The following is a 19,014-nucleotide window of genomic DNA, read 5'->3' on the forward strand; positions in this document are numbered from 1 at the left end:
GCCTCTGACCTCCTGTCCCCCCCTCCGCAGCCTCTGACCTCCTTTCCCCCCCTCCGCAGCCCCTGACCCCATGTCCCCCCCTCCACAGCCTCTGACCTCCCCTGTACCATCCGCAGCCTCTGACCATCTCTTGTCTTATATCAGGTCTGGAGAGCAGTTGAGAGTGGGAGTGCTGCCAGAATGAGGGAAAAGAGAGAAGTCAGACGTGTATGGACTGTGGAGAGGAAACTATGGGATAAAACCAGAGCCACAAAGCTGGAGCCGACTGACTGAGCCCCACACTGTGTACCTGACAGGAGGTCAGTGACGGCACCGCCAGGTCAGTCTGGGGGGGGGGGGTCAATACAATATTGTAAGGGGGCACTGATCTAAAGGTTTCCCCCTTATATCAGTAAACCCCCTTACCTTAGTGTTCACTTTCTGCGGAAGGTGGTCTCTGGTCACCAGAGTCCTCCCCGCATTCCCAGAGTTCCCCTTTACATCATACAGTGCAAGGGGGCACTCTGATGTAAAGGGGAATGCAGTGGACTCTGATATAAGTGGGGTCTCTGGTCATCAGTGCCCCCCTTTATATCAGAGTTCAACCCCTTTCACACTAAGGCGCTTTGCAGGTGCTATAACGCTAAAGATATCACCTGCAAAGCGCTCTGAAAGAGCAGCTCCTCACACTCCTCCACCGCTCCTGCCCATTAAAATGAATGGGCATCGCAGCTATACCGCCGGCAAAGCGCATGATGTTGGGCTGGTATAATAATGTTATGGGGCTGGTATGAAATTATTTCCAGGGCTGGTTTTTATTCCCAGTCCGGCCCTGGATCGGATGAACATTAAGCGTCTGTCTGTGTTCATCCGATCCACTCTTCAGACGGATTGAAAAATAGGATTTTCCTCCGTCTGCAGAAACGGACCATAGCGGTGACCGACGAGATCGGGTGTCAGCGGATGTTGATCCGCTGACACCCGCTATCCCATAGGGATACGTGCATTAGTGTATTTAGGTTTTGTGCTGCCCTAGGCCTGACTAAACTCGTGCACCCCCTAATTTAAATATGACCCACCCCTTCCTGTCAAGGCCACACCCCTTTCTGTTTAAGACACGTCCTGACATTTTCGAGTGAGGTCACTAGTTCTTAGGGCCTGGGAGGGGGGCAATGGATTGCCTTAATTTGCATAGATTTCCTCTCACTTCCTGGTTGGCTATGGGTCAGGAAGTGAAGGGAAATCTCTGCAATGGGACAGGGATGGTAAAAAATAAACTGACAGGGGATATAACCCTCCCTTACTTTATCCAAAATGAAAATATAGTTCTATAGTTCTACTTTAAGCACATGTAGCGCCCCCTTACTTTCAGTATGGGCACTACGCTCCCATTCTGAATTTGTTAAAATTGGGACTTCTGTCACTCCAAAAACGTCCACTGGGTCAGTCTGTGCTCCAGGGATGCAATACCATCCCTGGCCGGCAGTTGGCGCCAGAGGGGTTCTGGCAGAGCAACTTTCCCCGGCAGCCAATTAGAGAAGTTTCTCCCTCGCAAGGCATGCTGGGGAGGGGTATATCTGTGACAGGTGTCATGTGCTAACCGAGTTTCGCGGGGTCCCGGTTCCAGGTGCGGCATCCACCTTCAGGGTGCGCGCATCCATGGACCCCGCCAGCAAGGCCCACCAGGCCAGAATTGCAGTCTACCTAAACCCTCATCCTGAGGTAAAAAAGGGATTCCAGTGACTTACTGGATTCCCGGTTCTATTGAAAGGATCCCAGTCTGGGTGCCGTTCGATTGGGGAGTCGGCTTGAGGGGAACCCGGAGGCAGGTTGTCCAACAGGGCTTGAGCGAGCCAATCGGGGATCTGGTGACCGGAATGGTGACAGGTATGTGCTGCTGTCATCCGGTGACCTATGCTACAAACTTACTGGGAGGATTCGCTCAATCTATCCATCTAGCTCACCTAAAAGTAATTGGCCTGTGGCAGAGGCCCTAGAGCCAGGTCTGTGAGAGAGATCTGTTCCTCCCAGAAAATCCTAAGTGACACTTCGGTTGCCAGGCTTGTGAGAGGGGTCTGTCCGGGGGCACTTTACCCACTCCAACTAGAGTGGCGACGAATAACAGTTTGGTACTATATTGAGCAAGTACTGCTCAACTAATATCCGGGCCTGACACTGCAAGGTCCTTCTTTCTTCTTCATCAACCTGCTCTTCCCACTTAATGTTGATGTTGGCCGTGTTTGGCCTGGTATAAAGCATTAGAAAACTCTTTATTCACTGTCTGGACTTTCGCATACTGCTTTGTTATCCACCTGCACCCATACGCCACATTAGGATAACTCAATATGCCGATCTCAAAAACAAATCAGCGGCTCCTGCGGGGGTAGCGCTACACACAAATTTCTGAAAATTTTATGGAGAGGACTAAGAAGATATAACCATGCAAATGGTGCAGCAGAAAACATATAGCACAGTGAGGAAGGTTTGTGGTCCAGAATGATAGGACAGTCAAAATTAGAAGCAGCCTGAGTTACACTAACAGTGTAGCGCAAGCCGGTGGGGACTCTTTCCGTGCTGCCCCCTGCAAAGTGCTGCCCTAGGCCTGGGCCTTGTTGACCTAGGCCAGGATACAGCGTTGGATACATGTATGTCCCTTTTTTCATCCGTAAACAGATGTATGAAAAAACTGACTTACGGTCCGCTGGTGTGAAAGGGCCCTTAGGCGTGAAGAGGTTAAGGTAGGTCACCACAACTGATACCTCTCAGAAACAAAAAAGCTTCTGGGACTTAAAGCGGAGTTCCACCCAAAAGTGAAACTTCCGCTTAATCCACTCCTCGCCCCCTTACATGCCACATTTGGCATGTCATTTTTTTGGGGGGGGAGTGGGGGCTTCAGGAGGAGTGGGACTTCCTGTCCCACTTCCTCCTTCCGCCGAGGGGCTGCTAAGGCGAATAGCCTAATCGCCTTTCTGCAGCCCCTCCCTGTAGGCGATCGCCTGGGACACGTGACAGGTCCCAGGCGATCGCCTGTCCAATTGGAGGGCGCGGCGCCGCTCACGCATGTGCAGTGGGTGCCCGGCCGTGAAGCCGAAAGCTGTCACGGCCGGGTGCCCACACTTGGAATGAAGACGCCAGCCGGAGAGGGGGGAGAGGAGCGAGGCCCCGGCCGGCACTTCGCTGGAACGTGGAGCAGGTGAGTGTCTGTTTATTAAAAGCCAGCAGCTACACTTTTTGTAGCTGCTGACTTTTAATAAACAGAAAAACTGACTGGAACACCCCTTTAAGACAAGGAAGAGCCTGGTACTGAAGTGGTTAACTTAGACATTAAAAAGCTATAAGATAGTTTCCATCTTGCTTGGTTCTCCAGGGACAGTCAATATAATTGACTGACACTCGGCATGGCTTTCCCTAAACAGTAATGCTCTGTTCAGATCTGGATTTGGTGGGGGCAGATCACAGTTGGGGTTTATAACAGAATAAAGCTTCCCTGACAGTAGTGTAGATACACATTGTTTTTTACTATTTGCAAGTATAAAAGGACAAGACAATTAGCCATCTTTGTCTTGGGTTTCTATACTGTAAATGATTGTGATGATAAAAGCCTGTAAATGATTGTGCATTGCTGAATCTGGCCTTTAGCAAACACTTCTGCTATTAAATGAATTGATTGTGCGCTGTGTGGGACGTTCGTGGTTTAACATATTTCAGAGCACAGAAAACCAAGGAAAACAGGAAATCAAACATTCCACAGCGTCACATGTTCAAACACATTATTGTTCGCACACAGACCTCATGGAACAAAAAAGTACCCATGATTTTCTGAGGCAGAAAGTGGACTGGTCAGCCAGTAATCATGACAAGACATCACCCTATCTCATTTCCTTTTTTTGAACTGAAAAGATCATTGACATAAATGGGAAGTTCACCTATATATTAAAAGGGAAAACTGCTAGAAGGCTTTATAACGTTCCAAGAACCAAATCAGTCATCAGAGTGGTCAGCTAGTTCTGTGCCAGAATGAATGTGCTGGGATTGATGTTCTCTATTGGAGCAGTCACTTTGAGCTGCGCCTTCCCACAAATGAAAGGTAAGATCACAGAATGCTAACAGATATATTGATTTACATTCGCTTTTTCTCTCCCAACCCCCATCTCTCTCTCCCCCTCCCCTGTCTCACTGTTTCTCCTTCCATGTATCTCTGTCTTTCCTTCTCCCTTCCTGGATGTCTGATAAAGGCATACTTCTCATATAAACAGTATACTGTGTATGTATATATGTGTATATATATATATATATATATATATATATATATATATATATATATATATATATATATATATATATTATTCTCTCTGAAAAGGAATGGATATCATTAGGGGCTGCAACTAACGATTATTTTCATAATTGATTAGTTGGCCAATTATTGTTTTGATTCATAGATTAATCTGTTAATAACCTAAAAAAAGTGTGGTGTATAATTTAGCTAACCACTTGTCGACCAGCGCATGCCCTTTTACATAGACAAAATGGCACGGACAGGCAAAAGGTGGTACAGGTATATATTTTGGGGATATTTATTATAGAAAAAAGTAAATAATATTGATTTTTTTTCAAAATTGTCGCTCTATTTTTGTTTATACCGCAAAAAAATACCACCAAAAGAACGCTCTATTTGTGGGGAAAAAAAGAACGTAAATTTTGTTTGGGAGCCATGTCGCACGACCGCGCAATTGTCAGTTAAAGCAACTTAGTGCCGAATCGCAAAAAGTGGCCTGGTCTTTGACCAGCAAAATGGTCCGGGGCTTAGGTGGTTAATAAGGATGAGCTCCAGTGTGTTCGCATAGTACACGTGCAGAGCCCGCCAGGAAGTCTGCACGGCGCTGTGCTAATCACAGCCAGGGAGACATTTCCCGATCTCTGCAGCCGAGCATCGGGAAATGTCTCCCTGGCTGTGATTAGCACAGCGCCATGCAGACTTTCTGGCGGGCTCTGCACTTGTACTATGCGAACACGCTGGAGATCATCCTTAGTGGTTAATATGTAAAGTATAAAATAAAAGAAATGTATTCTTAAATATTTCTATGCAGTGGTAAATATAAAAAAACAACTATATGGTTAGGGAGCAAAATCTCTAATCCACTCTGAGAATAACAGACAGAAGAGATATAGGGGCAGATTCACGTACATTTGCATGGGCGCAGCGTATGTGAGGTACGCTATGCCGCTGTAACTTACTTTTAAAAGCTTTGAATCCACAAAGAATTTACGCCGTAAGTTACGGCGGCGTAGTGTATCTCTCGCGGCGTAACGGTGCGTAATTCAAATCGGCGAGTAGGGGGCATGTTTCATTTAGATGAAGCGCGGCCCCGCGCCGAACGAACTGAGCATGCGCCGTCCCTAAATTTCCCGCCGTGCATTGCGCTAAATGACGTTGCAAGGACGTCGTTGGTTTTGACGTGGACGTAAATTACGTCCAGCTCCATTCACGGACGACTTACGCAAACAAAATAAAAAAAAAATTATTCGACGCGGGAACGACGGCCATACTTAACATTGCGTACGCCACCAGATAGCAGCTTTAACTATACGCCGAAAAAAGCCGACTAGAAACGACGTAAAGGAATTTGACGGCCGCTCGTACGTTCGTGGTTCGTCGGAAATAGCTATTTTGCCGGGAAAGCCACCCAGCGGAAGCCGAAGAATTGCATCTAAGATCCGAAGGCGTACGAAGACGTACGCCTGTCAGATCTAACCCAGATGCTGTCGTATCTTGTTTTGAGGATTCAATTCATTCTTTCATTCAGTGAATGTACAAAGATTTTTTTCGTATGAATATTCTCGTCTGAAAATTGATCTGTGTGGCCAGCATGAGGCTCGGTTCACACCTATGCAGTTTGCTTTTGATCTGTTTCTGCTGTGTTTTTTGCTGTGCGTTTTAGATTTTTGCGCACCTTATTTTGCTGCGATTTGCGTTTTTGCATTTTTGCACTTTTTAAGCTTTTTTTGGCCAATTTGTTGTTGGGCAGGTTAAAAAACACAAATTGCTGCAAAAACACACTACATGCTTTTCTGTAGCTTCTCCATTGAAGTCTATTGAACCAAAAAAGAAGCACCGTTTTGCATTGAAGAAAGTCCTTGACCCTTGACTCAGGTAGCCTGGATAACCTTAAAAGCCTATTACGACACCAACCCATACCACCCCCCTCTTATGCTAAATTAAAGAACTGAGGCAACACCTGAGATTGGAGAATAATTGGCCATAGCAGCCATAAATTTTATTAACACTTTTTAACATAACTAATTTTTTTTTAACTTTTACATTAGTTTAAAATATATATATATAATATAGTTTCCAAACAGCCATGTAAAAAATGGCAACCATACACAGACATGTGGTCAAAGAAAGTAACACACCTAACATTTTTACACCATTATCCTGCGGGACATAAACAAACCCCAGCCGCCAGCCTTAAAGGCATAGCAACACCCCCTATCCCGCAGTACACCAATTCCCGTGTTCCAGCGGACACCATTCCGGTGGAATACGGAGAGGGTCCATAACCGCTGGACCCCCACACTTCCGTCATAACTGTTCCTTTCTTTGACCTGCTGGACCACATGACACCGCCACAGCCTGAGAGGTTAACCCCTTAGCCTCGAGGGCCACCCCACACCCGCAGGGCCCTACGGATTCCATCCTCCAACCCCAAGGCCCATAGATCAATCCCTATATCAGACAGGTGAACTCCGTCCCCCCTGTGAAACAATCCCACATCCTTCTCCAACTCAGAGTGCCGTATTACTAGACCCCCGTTACGTGCCACAAACCTCCCCACCACCTGATTGACTTTTATACGAGCCTTGTTCAGCCTATCCACGGATCTAGCGGTCCGCCATGCCGTCCTAACCACCATATCCGACCAGACTATGATCAACCCTGGGAAGGACGTTCGCAGGGACATAAAGTCCGCCTTGATTGCCAGTATCAGCTCACCCATCGGCCGGACACCCAAATCGTTTCCCCCCACATGCAAAACCAGCACATCTGGGGGGCGATCGAGCCGGGCATAATGGCCGACTTCAGGAACCACCCTACTCCATTCCATCCCCCGAAAACCCAACCAGCGTACACATGCCTCCCGCCTAGAAATGCCCAGTTGCCTGCCATCCGGTCGGGCGTCGGCTCTCCTGGCACCCCAGAACACGTGAGAGTGCCCCAAAATCCATACGAGGCACGGGAAGATGTCATCTGAAATAAAAACAATTTTTTTGTAGCCATATAACACCAAACCTACGTCTCAACCTTACCAACTCCAGCCACAACACATCCCCTTTTTAGTGTCCCGTTGTCCCCACGCATCACCCTTAATCAGCCAGCAAATGTGGACGCACATAGGAGCGGAATCTCCTAGATTCCCACCTACCTATTTTTCTAACGGCCGCCTCATCCAACCCGCACCGCGCAGCCTCGGTGGCCACCCCGATGCGGAAGGAGTGCGAAGCATACCGTGTTCCGTCATACCCCGCTGCACACAAGCATTTTCTGAACACCTGTACAAATTGAAATTTTTACAAAAACGTCCCATCCCTGTGCATAAAAAATGCCCCCAGCCCCACCGGGCGAACGCCCACAAATTCCCCAACAGCTCTAACCGGACACACCTCGGAACCCGGTAATGCATAAAGCACCACCCGTGTTCCCCTTCCCACCTGGTCCGTCTTGGACCGGCGCAACATGATCACCACGCTGTCCCCCTCCACTCGCACATCTTGAAACCCGAATCCACCCTCCACCGATTTAGACGGGCTAACCAATTCACCCAACCGAAAAGCCCCAAAAAACGCCACCGCAAAAACCGCCTTAAAAAGGATCCCCTCATATCCCGACGAACACACCTCCCCCAGCTTGCCGCAGATCGCTTGAAGCACTGCAAACGACACAGGTCTACGCAAATCCCTCCGTACCTTTCCCCGCCGGTATCCCTTCACCGTTTGTTTTACCCAATTTTTTTTTGTAAAATCTTGCAACCCCTGTAATTTAAAGAGGAATGCTAGACCCGCCAGCTTGCGCTCAATGGCGGAAACAGACCCCCCATCTTCCATGTGCCTAGACACGAAATACAGCACTAACCATCCGCCTTCCCTACCCCCACCCCCCAAATCAACCCCAACCTGTCGCAGGAAATCGAACCACTCCACCCAGACTCTAGAGTACGCCGTCCACGTCGCCCCACTCACCGACCGTTGGATCCAACGCGCGGCAAGTCCAAAGCAGTGTCCCAAAGCCACGCCGGGCAAGGCACCCCGGTCCGCTCTGCCGTAGGAGCCAACTCCCTGAACCTGCCCCACTGAAAACGAGACAGAGAGTCAGCGAGCGTGTTGTCTACCCCCGGTATGTGCACCGCATATAGAAAAACATTAAACTGCAGACACCGTAGCACCAAATGTCTCAGCAACCGGACCACCGGCAATGAGGAAGCGGAGATCCGGTTGATGACCTGCACTACCCCCATATTGTCACAATTCAGCCTCACCTTCAAATTTTTCCACTCTTCCCCCCACAATTCCATCGCCAGAACCACTGGAAACAACTCCAGCAGTACCAGGTTCTTGAGTAAACCTGCCTCCTTCCACGAATCTGGCCAAGGTTCAGCACTCCAACGGCCCCGAAAAAAAGCCCCATACCCCGTCGACCCAGCCGCGTCCGTGACTAAGTCCAAGTCGAAGTTACTGACAGGCCCTTCCATCCAAACCGACCGCCCGTTAAACGTTTCCAGAAACGTGTGCCATACTCTAAGGTTCCCTGGTCAATCTTATAAAATGTCTAGGCGATTTCGCCCCTGCGGTGGCTGCCGACAGCCGTCGGCAAAACACCCTCCCCATGGGGATGATCCGACACGCAAAATTGAATTTTCCCAGTAATGATTGCAATTCCCTTAGTGTGACCTTGTTGCGCCCCAGGAAATCCCGAATCACCAGCCTGAGATTCTCCACCTTGTCCGGCGGCAGACGGCACTCCATTGCCTGGGAATCGATCACAATCCCCAGAAAACTGAGCTCCGTAGTAGGGCCTTCCGTCTTGTCCGCCGCCAAGGGGACCCCAAATCTTCCCGCAATGTGCTGCAATGTCGCCAATAGAATCGCACACACTCTGGAGGAAGGGGGGCCCACGCACAAGAAGTCATCCAAATAGTGGACCACAGAGTCCACCCTAGCCACATCCCGGACCACCCATTCCAAGAAGGAACTGAACGTTTCAAAAAACGCACATGAAATGGAGCAACCCATGGGCAGACACCGATCCACATAAAATTCCTCCTGCCACCGGCAGCCCAACAGGCGAAAACTGTCTGGGTGTACCGGCAACAATCGGAAAGCGGCTTCGATGTCCGATTTTGCCATAAGTGCCCCTTTTCCATACCGCCGCACCCAGCTCACCGCCACATCAAATGACGTGTATGACCCCGTACACGCTTCCGGGTCAATGGCATCGTTCACCGACCCCCCTTTTGGAAAAGAGAGGTGGTGAATGAGACGGAATTTGTTGGGTTCCTTCTTGGGCACCACCCCCAGTGGAGAAACCACCAAATCCCGTATCGGTTGTTCCCGAAATGGCCCCCCCATCCGCCCCAGCAACACCTCCTTCCTCAATTTTTCCGTAACTACCTCCGGGTGTTCCAAAGCGGATCGCAAATTCCTTGCCAGCGGAGGCGCTGTCGACAAAGTACACGAAGTATGCGAAACCCCTCCATAAAACCCGAAGTTAGCAATTGCGCAGCCGCGACGTCCGGATACCTATCTAGAAAAGGACGCATCCTTTCCACTTTCACCGGCGTCACCCCCCTTTCCCGTAGAGTCGCCACCCCACTTGCTTCGCTTAAAGCACTTGGACAGGGGGTGGTTACCCCCGCAACCCGAGCACTCGTGTTTGAAACGACAAGATCCTCCAAACTTGCAGGACCCCTCGTTAAACTGCCAGCAAACTCCCCACTTTTTTCCGGCCGACGGTCCCGAGGCTGCGGCCCCCCCCTAAAAAAACTGACCCGGCGCCCGCGGCGCAGACATAAGTCGCATCCACAAGGTAATATCCTTATGGTCCCACCTAATGGACGGCCGTACCGCCATACGCTGCCGGAATTGCTCGTCGTAACGCAGCCACCCCGTACCCCCATACACTCGGTGCGCCTCCCCGATCACATCCATGTAGCAAAACAATGCTGCACAGTGTTCTGGCTTCTTATCGCCAATGGCACTGGCCAGTATTGCATAGGCCTGCAGCCAATTTCCAAAGGTGCGAGGGATGAGGCGGTAACGCCTCTTCTCCTCGTCCTCTTTTTTAGAATCATCGGGCTTAACCCTATCTAAATTAAATTTCTCAAGAGGAAGCAAGGAAAAAATCTCCACATACTCACCCTTAACGATTTTCTCCCTCACCTCCGGCTTCAGATGCGAACCTAGGGGACCCTCAAAACATACATATACCTCACATTTTGCTGCATCTGCAATCCTAACTATATCTGCTCTGGTAGCCGCTGTCTTATCTTTACTGGTGTCCCCCGCCGCACTGCCTGCCGGAACAGCCGCTGCCACGCTGACGGGGGGGGCGACCACCACCGCCGCAGGAGCAGCCGCTGCCCCCACATTTTCCCCAGCCCCCCCCACCCATGGTGCGACCTGCGGCGGCACCGCAGGACCCCCAGCAAAGCGCTGCAACAGGTCCCGCAGACCCCCCAGCAGGTCCTGCATCTGTCCCGGGACCCCCGGAGCGGCGGGAATCACCCCCACAGCCCCAGGCGCCACCGGTCCCTGTGCAACCACACCAGCAGCCACCGGGTTAACCCCCCCCCACCCCCACCCCCAGTAAGCTACACAAAGCATTAGTGAAATCAACGGTAGGTAAGGAGGTAGTCTTACCTGGCTGCCTGGGAACCGCACCACCAGCCGCCGCCGCTACATCCACCGGTGGTTGTCGCACGTCCTCCTCCTCGTCTTCGGACACCTCGCCCTCCGACCGGTCCTCCGCTGCACCGCACGGCACTTGTGGCCCCCCAGGCGAAGCGGATCTGGGAGCCGCAGACCCCAGGGGACGCCTGGATGGCACTTCTGCTGTCTTCTTCTTGGCTTGGCCCCCCCTCCCCCCCGTGTTTTGCGGCCTAGCCGCCTGCTGTTCCTCCCCACTGTCCTGGGCTTGCTGGCCCCGACCCCCTGATGCAGCTGCCGTGTGGCTGGACGGCCCGCTGTTCCTGGCCCCACTAGGCCTCTCCCCTGGAACCCACACTAGAGCTGGGTGCTGCTGGCCTCTGCTCCTGTCCCCCTTGTCCCGGTAAGGACCGGGCGCCATCCCGGCCGTAGGCCCGCCTCCCGAGCTCCTCCGACTGCGAGGGTACCGTCCGGATCTCCCCCCCCGCCGCCAGCTGCGACCGCTTCGCCGGCGGGGGCGACGGGTCCTCTGCTGGGCTCCTGGCTGCTCTCCTCAATCGCCCCGATACCTCGGGCGAGTAGCGCACCGGCGGCCGCGATTGCCGCGCGCGAGACGACGGTTCTTGAGACCCCCCCGCTTGATCCTCGATGAGCCCCCCTATCTGACCTTCCAGCCACTCCGGACCTCTCTCCGCTGCCCTGGCCCTAAGTCTTGCTAGCAATAAATCAACCTGCGCCATTTTTAAAAGATTTGAAGGAGCAGAGCCAAAAATCTGCCTCCTTCTCTGTCTCCCCACACGCTGCTGAGCCCCGTAGCTCCGCCCCTCCCTTAAATAAACTCCCAGAGCCCGGGAAACTGATCTCCAGCACCGCCTACCCCCCTTTCCTCACAGCATTGTTAACCCCCTGTGTCCCAAGCACGCTGGTCATGCCCGCCCTCTGCTTATTTCACTACTTTCCATGCTCCGGGCTTCTCTTTCAAAATACGCAGCAGCTAAAAAAAACATAGATGTGAATGTGTCCCATAGGAAACCATGTTAAATGAACTGTAGTGCGTTTCTGCAAAAAGCACCAAAAAATGCATTGGTGTGATCAGGGGTAAAGTCCTGGGGAAAAAAGTGTGGGAACTCCCACCCAAGATCCACTCCCCCACCAAAAAAAAACAAAAATGCATGTTTTTTTATAGAAATAACTTTAAGTTATTTCTAAATCCCGCGATAACTCGGGGCAGACCTCCGCAATGACTCCTGGGAACAATGACAAAAGCTCCCAGGAGACATTGCTGCATCGAGGAAGTGACGCAATACCCGCACACTACCCGATAAATCCATATACAGGAAGCGGCCAGTAACATAAAGGCTTACTAAGGTTCGCCTGCCCCGGACATTGACTCGAGCTGGGCCACCGCTTAGTGAAGGATTGGTTTGGGCGGCTCGGCTGCTCTCGGCTGCTCTAGTCCTGCAAAGGGAACTGCATTCCTGCTGTGAAAAAAGTGCAGGAACTCCGTTCCAACGCGTTCCCGCAGGACTTGAGCCCTGGGTGTGACCCAGGCCTAAGACATTAAGTAGCAGCAGTATGCTTTTATTTGTATCACCTGTCTTAACTGGGTTAAAAAAAAACAAAAAATTAGCCCTTTATAGTACAAAAAGAGCAAATAATCGCTACTTTAAGAGGTTAATTTTTTTACTGTGGAACAGTGAAAGTTATAATTTATATTACTTAAATCATATATATATATATATATATAAATAATAATAATAAATACACCCAGACGTAGGCTATATGGCCATTATAACTAGTGAGTCAGACAGGAAGCTATATGAAGGGTGGAAGGGAGATCTAAATCTTTTATATTAACCACTTGCCGCCCACCCACCATCAAATGACAGCTGAACGGTGCGGCTCTCTTTTTAGGCGGCCGCCATATGTAGCTAGGACACGGCAGGACCCCGATCTCTGTAAATAGCCGGAGCCGTGGCTCTTTAACCACGTGATCGGCTGTGTCCAATCACAGCCAGTCACATGTAAACACAGAGATGCCGATAATCGGCGCTCCTCGTCTCACGCTATGAGGAGAGGAGAGCCGATCTGCGACATCTCCTCACAGGGGGACTAGGTATGTAATCAGTTCCCACAATTGCCAGCAATCAGTGGCTATTAGTGATGCCAGTCAGTGCTGGCTATTACTGCTGCCCATCAGTCCCGCCTATCTGTGCCCACCAGTGCCACCCATCAGTGCCACCTATCAGTGCTTATCAGTGCCACATATCAATGCCACCCATCAGTGCCGCCTATCAGTGCTCATCAGTTCCACATATCAGTGCCACCTATCAGTGCCCATAAGTGCGGCATATTCATGCCTCCTCATCAGTGCCCATAAGTGCCGCCTCATTAGTGCCCATGAGTGCCACCCAATCAGTGCCCAACAGTGCTTCCTCATCAGCGCCCATTGGTGAATGAGAAAAATTACTTATCTTAAGCCCTGTATACACGAACAGATTATCGGAGGAATGGAACGGAATACAACGTCAGAAGTGACGTACTGTGTTGAATAGTTTTGTATGTATTCTTTCGTTTCTGAGCATGCGTAGTCTTGCTCTTAAGATTTTTTTCAGACAAAAACCATACTAATTAAACGAAAGTCGGACATTGAGTTCACATCCGTCAAAAATTTGTCTGCACATTCAGCTTTTGTCGGGGGAAAAATCGGAACCAACTGTCGAAAGCACCGTACTAATGATCCAAAAATCGGCAGATCGTTAGGTGGACAAAATTTTACTTCCGATTTTCGTATTGTGTGTACGGGCAGCAACAAATGGTGCACCCGTCATCCACCGCCCCCCCCCCCTCCAGCGGGTCAGTTAATAGGTCAGTCGACTAGATGTTTCCCACCAAAAGATTGTCACCAATACACTGAGGTAGATCTTCCTAGCAACAGAAGGCAGCTTGTCATCTGAAACACAAAACAAAAAGAACCAGCAAAGCAGCCATAGACAGACATGTACTTAAAGCGGATGTGTCACGGGGAAAAAATATTAAAAGCCAGCAGCTACAAATACTGCAGCTGCTGACTTTTAATATTAGGACACTTACCTGTCCTGGAGTCCAGCGCTGATCGCAGCAGAGCACGAGCGATCGCTCGTCTCTCTGCTGCTCCCCCCTCCATCCACGCTCAGGGAACCAGGAAGTGAAGCGCTGCGGCTTCACTGCCCGGTTCCCTACGGCGCATGCACGAGTCGCGCTGCGCCCGCCGATTGGCTCACACGCTGTGTGTTGGGAGCCGAGTGTTCCCAGCACACAACGGGCGACAGACGGGATGTGACGGAATGCCCGTCTTTCGCCCGTAGCGTGTGGCCGGAAGTGGGTGCAAATACCTGTCTTTAGACAGGTGTCTGCACCCCCCTCCCCCTGAAAGGTGTCAAATGTGACACCGGAGGGGGGGAGGGTTCCGATCAGCGGGACTCCACTTTAGGGTGGAGGACCGCTTTAACAATCATCATAGCCCTCTATTAACCCTCCTGGTGGTATCCCCTGGGTTGATTTTTTCTACCAAAATCGGTAACCCCGAGTCAAGCTCGGGGTAGATATGCAGAGCCTGCAGCGTGCGCTGGCTTGCCTTCTCCTGGATCCAGCGATGTCACCACGCTGTGTGAGCGAGCGGGACCTCGCTCGATTCACACAGCGTCCTCCTGTGCCGCCGATCTCCGTTCCCTGCGACGTTACGACGCACGGGAGCGGAGATCGGCGCCAAATTCAAAAAAGTAAACAAACACTATACATACAGTATACTGTAATCTTATAGATTACAGTACTGTAGGTAAAACCCCCCCTCCCCCCTTGTCCCTAGTGGTCTGCCCAGTGTCCTACATGTACTTTTATATAATAAAAACCTTTCTTTCTGCCTGAAAACTGTAGATTGTCCATAGCAACCAAAAGTGTCTTTTTATGTCAAAAATGGTTTTAGAGCCGCTAGAAAACAGCGATAATAAATTATAATCACTTGCAGAATTGTGCGATAGCGATTTGCGGGGAAATTCGTCATAAAAATAAATAAATAATGACAGCAACAATTCTGCAACTGAGCAAATTTCAGTAATTTTGAGTTGATTACATTATTGAATAATTTTTATTTTAATTATATTATTACTTGCTATAATTATTTATAATTATTTATTATATTATAATTAAAAATTTTGTTTTTAAAAAAATGTCATACCCGGGATGCCTATTAGATTCTTGTTTGGTCAGATTTAAGTGAGTTATTCCTAAAAATCACAGGCCTACAGTATAAAACACCAAATTTCCTTGCAAATAATTGTACCGCTTTCAGCATGTTTTTTCAGAAAGAATCATACCGCCAGGGAGGTTAAGAGTAAAGAGTATTTATAAAACAGTTGGGTATTAGGGGTGACAATCTCATGGGGCCACTTCTCTATTTTATTGTTTAGTGGCCCTGACATTCCAGTTATACAATCCCTCCTTACATCAGGTTTTCCCACAAGAGTCCCCCCCCTTACATCAGGTGTCCCCACCAAAGCTCCCGTTTACATCTGGTGCCCCCACAGAACCCCCTTACATCTGGTGCCCCCACCAGAGCCATCCCTTACATCAAGTGTCCCCACCAGAGCCCCCCTACATCATGTGTCCCCACCAGAGCCTCCCTTACATCATGTGTCCCCACCAGAGCCCTCCCTTACATCAAGTGTCCCCACCAGTGCCCCCTTACATCATGTGTCCCCAAAGTCCCCCCTTCCATCAGGTGTCCCCACAAGAACCCTCCTTCCATCAGGTGTCCCCACCAAAGTCAACTTTACATCAGGTGTCCCCTCTTATATCTGGTGCCCCCATTAAAGTCCCTACCCCTGCAGCTCTGCCCTTCTTGCCTTATTCGGGCATGCATAGTGGGAGACACAGGTGAGTGGAATAAGGAGCAGGAGGCTAGCATCCAATCACCTATCGTTGTTTAATGAGCGCTGCTGTTTCTCTCTCCCGTACTGCCTCCTGCTCTCTGCTCTGCTCTCCTGTGTTAGTGCGACAGAAGCAATACAGCGACCAACCCAGGGTGTCACCCCGGGTGTCACCTAAAAACCCCCCAATGAGTTGCACCCAGGGCGGACCCCCCCCCCCCACTGTTGGTATACCACTGCCTGCAAGACACCAGTCCCAGCAATTCTCAGGAGACAACTGCACTCCTTGAATCACAGGTATTCTTTTGTTCACCCTCCAGCTTTCTGTACTTCCTGGCCAGTGAACATAACATGATATATATATTTCCTGGAGGCAGCCACATAGGGCTGCTTGGCTTATAGGAAAGGGGACTGCTAAAAGTGAAGCAACACTTACAGTAGATATATCCCCTCACCACTTGTACAGAGGCAGACATTACAGCACACTGTTTATGATACAATATTAATTAATTTCGTCATACACAAGATGCAATGTCACGTACATAATAAGTCCAAACACTTAAAAAGTCTCACATAGGTGGTATTTCCATCCTCAGGAGGAGTAGCAGAGTGTGTTTTGGGGTGTACTTCTAAGTATGTCCATACTGTGTGTGGGAAATATCTCATAAAATCGACAACTTTCTGTAAAAAAAAATACAATATATTTTTCTTTCTGTTAAGATTCTTATAACTATAATGTGGCGCTTGCTTTTGAATATATGTGTAGTTCTAAATATGCCCATACAGTGTGTTAGGTATATCAACATATTTGACATCCTTGTGTAATAAAAAATATAATTTTCTTTCTTAATTTTCCCCAAAATTTGCAGCAAAAGTAAATATTCAAAATACTCACTATGCCTCTTAAAAAATAGTTTTGGGTGTTTGAGTTTCAAATGGTGGTAATGTATTATGTTTCTACTGTCCTGCTGCTCCAGGACCTCCAAAAATGCAATAGCTAGTCAGGAAACAAGATGCAATGTCAAGTACACAATTAGTCTAAAATGTGTGAAAAAGTCTCACATATGTGGTATCCCCATACTCAAGAGGAGTAGCAGAATATGTTTTTGGATGTAATTCTAAATAAGCCTACGATATGTGATAAAAATATCCTATTAATTTAACTTAATTTAATTTAACTTAATTTTTTCTGTCCTGGCATTTTAGGGTCTCAAAAATGAGATGGGCAGTCAGAACATTAGGTTTGGTAAATTTAAAAATATACATTGTATATACCATAGTTTGTAGACTTTTACACAGTCTAAATAATATACACGTATTTTCTTTTACCAAAGAAATGAAGCAGAATACACTATGACCTAAATTTATGAAGAAAGATTATTTATTTGCAAAACTGTATAACAGTAACTAAAGGAAACTTTTTTAATGTTTTTTTTTTTTTTTTATAGTGAAAAATTTTATAAAAAAAACAGTGGTGATAGTGAATAAATATCACCAAAAGAAAGCTCTATTTGTCTAAAACAATTATGTAAAATGTATTTGGTTGCACTGTTGCATAGCTGAGTAATTGTCAGTCAAAGTATCAGAGTGGGGGGTTTAACATTCTGGATTTCAAGTGGTTAAAAAAAAAACAGTAACTGTAATTTTGTTTATTTCTAGGTAGTTGCAAAATTCCACCAAGATTGGGACTTGCGGAGTTGTTAGAGGCCTCGGAACAAGAATCATTTCCCATGGGACATGTAGTACGTTATGCTTGCCGCCCTGGATATTCACGCTATGGGGCGGCTATTAGAATGATCTGCTCAGAAGGCAGATGGCTATCAGTGTCAAAAGGGGAATGCAAAAGTAAGTGTAATAAGTTGTTTTTGGTATAACAATAGACGTTCAGAATTGCCCCAGTTCATTACATACAAAGTATACACAAAATATTTTTTGTCCATTTAGCCTTACCATTCTATTGGGAGGAACACAAATTGTCTCTGGACACCCGACTGCTGACACGCTTCGCACTGAAACTAGTGCTTAGTCATAGCTAAAAAAACATTCTATTGGGAGGCGACACTTTTGCATGCATAATTCAAAGAAACTGAATTAAGGCTCTTTTATGCTTGTTAATATACTATATATGTGCTTAGGTGGTAGTTGTGTATATTATTTTAAAATGTAGAAGATTTTGTTTAATAAATATGCACATTAGTAGGTCTTTAGAGCCCATTCACACCTAGGCGTTTTGTCGCCTGTAGTGTGACGCCCGCTGCCGCCCCGACACGCCAGAGGGATGATGTAACATTGCCCTCTATGGAGATGGTTCACATCTCCACGCCGAACGCCTGCTGCCTGTCGCCTGTCGCCTGAAAAAAAGTCCCGGACCTTTTTTTCAGGCGTCGTTCGGCATAGGAGATGTGAACCATCTCCATAGAGGGGTGAAGGCTGCATTAAATCGCAGCGTTTTGTCGCCGCGAATCGCGCGATTTAGTACGCCGAGGTGTGAATGCAGCCTTAAGTTTTGTGTTGTTTGTAAACTTTTTTTTATACAGCTCCAATAATTCTTAATTTTCTATTCCTGAATTCATTCCAGCCTTTCTGCTGAGATTAAAGACATCCTTGCAATAATATCATTCACACAAATCACTGTGTCACCATATTGTTTTCCATAACAAAGACAAGATTTGAAAAGGCACACAATAAACTGTCAGCATACCCAATATAAAATACGCACTTAAGATCTCTGCAGCAAGAGCTGTATTTCTAGCTGGGAAATCTCATCACTGGTTTCTCTGCCTACATACATATTCCTGGGGGAATTTCTAATTTTTTTTAGAGCTTATTACAATTATTGAAATCACTGTGTCAAAGAATACATTTTTTTCGACCGTAGATCATAGATATATGTGCCCTTTACGAAATCTTTCTAAACAGCCATACAGTAAAACCTTGGTTTGAGAGCGTTTTGCAAGACAAGCAAAATGTTTTAATACATTTTGCCTTGATATACATGCGATGTCTTGATATAAGAGTAGCGTCATGTCACAACTGAGTATTAAAAAAAAAGAGAGGAGCCTCTAATTGTAGCAATATAGTTACATTTAATGAAGGTACAACATTTAGCAACTTATTGATACACTAAGGCCCTGTACACACGATCAGTCCATCCGAAGAGAACGGTCCGAAGGACCGTTCTCATCGGTTAACCGATGAAGCTGACTGA

The 19,014-nt window shown here is 48.1% G+C and overlaps 1 protein-coding gene across 5 annotated transcripts in view; it reads left to right on the top strand.

Moving 5' to 3' along the window:
* Positions 1 to 3,745: 3,745 nt before the first annotated feature.
* Positions 3,746 to 19,014, top strand: part of LOC120945566 (complement factor H-like) — a 129,766-nt gene continuing 114,497 nt past the window's right edge. For 2 of the 5 annotated variants that reach the window (XM_040359825.1, XM_040359826.1), the window contains exons 1-2: positions 3,746 to 4,066; positions 17,466 to 17,651. In XM_040359825.1, coding sequence (XP_040215759.1) covers positions 3,997 to 4,066; positions 17,466 to 17,651 — 256 coding nt within the window. In that variant the 5' untranslated portion in view covers positions 3,746 to 3,996. The remainder of the gene's footprint in view (positions 4,067 to 17,465; positions 17,652 to 19,014) is intronic. The other 3 variants (XM_040359821.1, XM_040359822.1, XM_040359823.1) reach the window with 2 other exon arrangements.

The sequence above is a fragment of the Rana temporaria genome, chromosome 7 (assembly GCF_905171775.1).
Source record: "Rana temporaria chromosome 7, aRanTem1.1, whole genome shotgun sequence".
NCBI classification, from domain to species: Eukaryota; Metazoa; Chordata; class Amphibia; order Anura; family Ranidae; genus Rana; species Rana temporaria.